At 33.7% G+C, this 6,282-nt stretch overlaps 1 protein-coding gene across 2 annotated transcripts; it reads left to right on the forward strand.

The window, feature by feature from the left end:
• The first annotated feature begins 1,046 nt into the window (after positions 1-1,046).
• Positions 1,047-5,692, forward strand: LOC107595412 (tumor suppressor candidate 2-like). Of its 2 annotated transcripts, none has more exons than XM_016285807.1 (4): positions 1,047-1,122; positions 2,697-2,908; positions 3,372-3,492; positions 5,036-5,692. In XM_016285807.1, the coding sequence occupies exons 2-4, from the start codon at positions 2,760-2,762 to the stop codon at positions 5,099-5,101; spliced, it is 336 nt and encodes a 111-aa protein (XP_016141293.1). In that variant the 5' UTR covers positions 1,047-1,122; positions 2,697-2,759; the 3' UTR covers positions 5,102-5,692. The 2 variants fall into 2 exon arrangements, with proteins under 2 accessions (XP_016141293.1, XP_016141294.1); XM_016285808.1 differs by having other exon boundaries at positions 1,065-1,126.
• The last annotated feature ends 590 nt before the right edge of the window (positions 5,693-6,282 follow it).

Here is a 6,282-nt window from a genome sequence, read left to right on the forward strand (position 1 = left end):
GGAAAAAATATATATATATATATATATATATAATAAGTCCACAGATCTATGATAAGCTATGAAATCCTTATAATCAAGTGATGATAAACGTACTCTTTGTAAATAAGTAACGTTAGTGAAATTAAAGAGAGATGCTTTAGCTCCATCCCTAATCCTGACAGTCTGGCATTGTCTTGTCAAAGTGTTCTCACTGTACATATTGTGCTCGTAACACAATTTACTTTATGATATAAACTACAATATAAATGTTAAAACTTAAGAATTCGTTTAAACGTTGACTTCACATAAAGGCTCAGCTTTCACAGCTTACTGGCGATATCGCTAGCTATTAATAGTCTGCCACTGGTGGCAGGAACCAGACGAGTCCTCTGCACAATCTGACTTTGCTGCAGCCTGGAATTGTACTGCTGGTTCGTCTGGTCAGAGGAGAACTGGCCCCCCGACTGAGCCTGGTTCCTCCCAAGGTTTTTTCTCCATTCTGTCACCGATGGAGTTTTGGTTCCTCGCCGCTGTCGCCTCTGGCTTGCTTAGTTGGGGACATTTCCAGCGATATCGTTGACTTGATTGCAAATTATTGCATAGATACTATTTAAACTGAACTGAGCTGGATGAGCTCAGTCTTTAACTGAAAAATGAGTGTTTACGATTGTCATTTTGCATTATTGACACACTATTTTCCTAATTAATGCTGTTCAGTTGCTTTGACACAATCTGTATTGTTAAAAGCGCTATATAAATAAAAATGACTTGACTTAATTAAGCTGTCAACATAAAGCTAAAAATGACCAAAAAACATACAGAAACAACTGTTCAGTCTTACCTGTGAAAGATAATACCCCGAGATCTGTTTTTATTATTGTGCGACGGTTTGTAGACGCCCAAGCTGCCGACCAGTCAGGTATGTTTTCTTCTGTCGCGATATGACAGTTGCCTTCACCAATATGGCGGCGACGTTGACGTGCGGTCGAGCGGCCAATGAGGGCTAGGTATTTATTATGTCTATGCTCTGGTTGGTCGGTTCTTTTCTGTGACTGGGCGCGTAAATGTGACGTTGTAAAACTACGTCATTGTGCTTGAAGACAGCAGACTAGAAGAACCAAAACAATGAGATTTACATGATCTGTATGTATGTGTCTTACGTGATCTTTTATTTGAATGTCTTCTGGAATGAAACCGAATCGAGCCGGTGAACTGAAACGCGTGGTAGTCGTGTTGTGTTGTGTGTTGAATGGCTGTGAATGGCTTATGTGTTGTTTACATGGCAAACGACTCTAGAACATACAGCCTTATTAGTGCAATAACATTTAGAGAAAAATACGTGCGTTCGTACTGCAGATATATTGGATTTCAAAGACTTGTAAATAGTGGTTAGTTGTGAGAATAATGCTGGTTGATCAGATAGCTAGCCTGCTAACTGAACTAACTGGGATTACAGGTTTAACCAGCGGATCTGTGTGTTTAGAGACTGTTGAGAGTGCTGGTGTATCAACAGATTATGACAAACTATTTGCTATTTTTAACATGCTTTATTAAAATAGTCGATTATTTTGTAAAATACGTGTATGATTGTGTTTTATATACATTATATACAGTATATATATATATTTATTAGTGCTTGTCAAACAATGAATCGCATCCAAAATAAAAGTTTTTGTTTATGTATTATATATGTGTGTGTACTGTGTATATTTATTATGTATATGTAAATACACACACATACAGTATATATATATTTTGAAAATATTTAAATGTATATATGTTTATATATTTATATTTTATATTATATAAAATATGTTAAAATAAAACTTTTCTTAAATATTTACATGCATGTATTTGTATTTACATATACATAATAAATATACACAATATAAACACATTATGTAAATAAAAACATTTATTCTGGAAATCTGGATGCGATTCATCGTTTGACAGCACTAATATATATATATATATATATAGATAGATAGATAGATACACACTATCGTTCAAAAGTTTGGGATCAGAACGATTTTTAATGTTTTTTACAGTTTCTATTAACTAAATTGTTTTTAGCTTTATTTTTTGTTTTATTTTCATTTAAATGTTTTAGTTTTGAAATGTTGTTTTATGCATTTGTCATTTTTATTTAATTTATTTTATTTTCTTAAATGTGTATATATATATATATATATATAGTATTTATAGAGTTTTAGCTTTTAGTTTTAATTACTTTTTCTTATTTGTAAGTCGCTTTGGATAAAAGCGTCTGCTAAGAGACTTCTTTAAAAAACATTACAAGTCTTACTGATCCCAAACTTTTGAACGGTAGTGTATGTATGTATGTACAGTGTATATATATATATATATATATATATATATACATTTGTTTTTATTATCATTATTTATTTGTTTATTTATTTTTTCCCTTAAAAAGATAACTACACAGGTCATGTGGTATGTTGCATTTCCTATAAAAGTTGCCATCCACAAAGGCAGTTTTTACTCTCATCTGGTGCTTGGTCAGTGTTCATTTTGGACCTTGCCTCCAGGTATTACAGTCTATAAAAAGACCTGACCACAGGTTCTTGCTCAGAGTTCAGAGAGCTAGTTCAGCCGCAGCAGTGCTATGAAGCCACACCAAAAGCCACACTGGCCCAGATGCATTACCATATGTTGCCTTTATGGCAGAAGTCTGTAACATGCTCTCTGTTTTCCAGGACTGAGCTGACGGGATCTGCTGGCTGCTGCACCTCCTCTACAGTAATGCGTTGTCAATAAAAATGGGAGGCAGCGGATCCAAAACCAAAGGAGTCTGGCCTTTTAGCAGCTCAGGAGCTGGAGGAGAAGCTCCCGGTGAGGTCAACGAACAGTGTTTAGCACGTCTACGAGGCTCCAAGAACGCAACACCATTTGTCTTTACAAGGAGAAGGTAAATGTTCAAGTCGAAAAACCTTTAAGATCTGAGAGCTGTTTAGTTTAGTGTGGTCAGTTCTCGGTGGTCTGGGCCATGTGAAGTCATTCTCATGTCAAGAACACGTCATTTTTCACCTCAAAACCAAGAAAAAGAAATAAGAAGACATATTTTGTTTATAGAAAGACACATTCTTTGCTTAATTCATAATAATATAACTTAATAAATCTTAACTCACACCATTGAGAGAAATGGTTTTTACAAAAACAACAGTGCATTTCAATCATTCTCAGTTTGTGAGAAAGTGTGCTCAAATGTAATAATGCCCGAATCATTCATGCATGCATAAATAAATATTTTCATTAAAAAAAATTAATGCAGACTTCACATTTTGTGTACATTTTAATTTCTTAATAATTTCTTGAAATGAGACCTGTATGTGTTTTTGTGATATCCATCCAGCTGCTGTTTGTTGTTGCAGTTCCTTGTATTTCGATGAAGATGGAGATCTGGCTCATGAATTTTACGAGGAGACTGTGGTGACCAGGAACGGCAGAAAGAAAGCTAAACTGAAGAGAATTCAGAAAAATCTTATACCTCAGGTGAGAGGTACATGGAAATATTTAGTGCAAATTGACAGGATCAACTCAGGAAATGAATGATTGTAATTTATGATGATTAAGACATTAGATTTGAAATGAAACTTGATTTTGCTAGTCAGTAGCACATGAAATGTATCATTTATTATGAAATATTTTTGGTCAGCTTTTCAGTAATAGAAAGACACCACATAAAATCAAATGTGTATCTGCTAAAAATAAGAGATTTTTCTGAGCAAAAATCATTTTGGGCTAATCACTTTTGAGGGTTTCTATTCTGGGTGGACTGGCCAATACCAGGCGTGAATTTTTGATCGGGAGAAGTTTCCTTTGTTTCCCTTTATGGCCATTTGCATGTTTTATGGCCGGTCTGGAATTGCTGCGGTTTTAACCCAAAATATAGTACAAATCGTATGATGCGTTTCACAATCACATACTGTATATTGATAATATTGATACCAAGAAACAAACATTTAGAATAGATTAAACCAAAGATACATCCATACACCTGAATATCAGTGTTTAGGGCTTTAACTAATACAAATAACGAGTGGTAACTCAGCTAATCTAATAGGGAAACGTACAAACAACACATGCAATATACCAGATATATATAGAGAGTATAATAGAGTAAAAAGGTCTTTACGTGTGTGTGCGTGTTAGTTTGCTTGGTCAGCCAGGCCCATCGGTGCCTGGCATCGGGGTCATTTACATCTCTTTGGAAAGTGTTTGAAATCAGATGGGGAGATGATAGTGGGGGACTGGTTAGAATCTCCTTGATAGCGAGGACCTATTTGGCAATTTAAACCCCATATAAACGTAAAGTCTGTGACCAGGACTGTAATTTATATGCAAATGTCAAAGGCTAAAAGGGTCTCTTAAGCCATAAAACCCCAAAGATCATGCATGATTCTACGCAGACGCTACACTTGCTACTCATGCTAGCAACATGCTAATCATGCTAACAACAAATGCTAGTAACATGCTATAAACTTGCTAATCATGTTAACAACATGCTAGTAACTTGCTTATCATGCTAGAATCATGTTAACATGCTAGTAACTTGTTAATCATGCTAGAAACATGCTATCAACTTTGTTAAACATGTTAGAAGAATGCTAACATTATGCTAGTAACATGTTAATCGTGCTAGTAACATATTAATCATGCTAGATTCATGATAGCAACATGCTAGTAACTTGCTAGTCATGTTGACAACATGCTAGTAACTTGCTTCTCATGCTAACAAAATGGTAACACCATGCTAGTAACATGCTAATCATATTAGAATTTATTTATTTATATATATTTTTTTCTATTCATTCATTTATTATCTCTCATCTTAACGTTTCATTTACATTCATTCATTCATTATTTGATAGGCTATTTGTTACTGGTCTCCTATCTCAACACATATTTTTTGTTTGTTTGTTCCTGGTGTCTTATGTAAACATTTCACTTACCATAAATCACATAATTTAGTTTTAGAGCACTGTTTTTTTATATTCAAATTTTTGACAGTATTTTTTATATTTCATGTCTACAGGGAATCATTAAGTTGGATCACCCACGAATCCACGTCGACTTCCCTGTCATCCTGTGTGAAATATAAGCACACAGACTCTGTGGGAAGTGACTCTAGGAGCGTCACAATCAGACTAGACTTCCTTCCACCTTCGGTGTTCTTCTGAGAGGATTCTGTTACGACAGCGAGGGTGTTTTCACGTGGCTTTGACCAAAAACATGAATCATATTTTCTGATTTGTATTCTGGTGGACATGCGGTGTCTTGTCTTCTGTGATGTACAGTAAAGGAATGCATGTGCAATGAGAGCGTGTGAGTATGGAGCCTAAAGCAGTGCAGGGATTGTACAGAAATCACTCGTGTTTGTTGATGTCGACCAACTGCAGTGTGTGTTTATCGTCGTATTGTATATTATAATATTCTGTTGTATCAAAGTCTGACTCTGTTTGTTGGGTTGCAACCCACGTCTGCACTTTCTTCTCATTTATTGTACAGTAAATTATGAGTTCATATACTTGAATAAAACCGTTTAGCAGATTACACGGTAGTAATTATTTATGTATCTCAACATAAATGTTTATAATAAAACAAAAAGACAGTCACAGTCATCCATAATGTTAAGGTGAAACAAAATATTCAGTGTGAAAAGATAGTGCTGAAAAACAAATTGGAGATTTATCGGCACCATATCAGTTATTAGTCGATATTAGAATATTTTAATGCAATCTGTATCAGCTGATATTGGATATTTAATTGTGGATATTTAACATATAATCTTTAGCAAATTTCAAAATAAATATCTATTTTTTTCAAACAGTACATAGTGTTGTGACCAGTGGTATTTTAGTATCACTGATATACTGTTGCAGTTTTTGATCATATTTTTTATATTTTCTGTTTTCATTTTAATTTTAGTTAAAGTTTTAGTGCTTTTGTTGTGTTTTTGTCATTTTTATGACTTTGTTTAATGTCTGTATAGTAAACTAACTTACACTAAACAAAATGAGAAATGTTAAGCTGAAATAAAATACGTTTTTTTTAACATCTGTTTTATTTTATTATTTTATTTTCAATAATGGAAATGTGTTTTTTTGTTACGACTTTGAAAATTCACAAGTTTTTAGCATTTTGTTTTTTATTTGTTTAAAATAAATAATGAGGATTTATTATAAACATCGTGGAGATTAATAATAATAATTTATAGTCATTATTAATTCATTCAATAGTATGGAATTTTCATCTATGCTATTTATCAGTTTTTGTCCCTGA

The sequence above is a fragment of the Sinocyclocheilus grahami genome, unplaced genomic scaffold (genome assembly GCF_001515645.1).
Source record: "Sinocyclocheilus grahami isolate Dianchi unplaced genomic scaffold, SAMN03320097.WGS_v1.1 scaffold202.1, whole genome shotgun sequence".
Lineage (NCBI taxonomy): Eukaryota > Metazoa > Chordata > Actinopteri > Cypriniformes > Cyprinidae > Sinocyclocheilus > Sinocyclocheilus grahami.

Coding starts and splice junctions, on each gene's coding strand:
- LOC107595412 (XM_016285807.1), top strand. CDS start 2,760: ATGGGAGGCAGCGGATCCAAAACCAAAGGAGTCTGGCCTTTTAGCAGC. Junction 2,909..3,371: donor TTTGTCTTTACAAGGAGAAG/GTAAATGTTCAA, acceptor TTGTTGTTGCAG/TTCCTTGTATTTCGATGAAG. Junction 3,493..5,035: donor AGAAAAATCTTATACCTCAG/GTGAGAGGTACA, acceptor TCATGTCTACAG/GGAATCATTAAGTTGGATCA.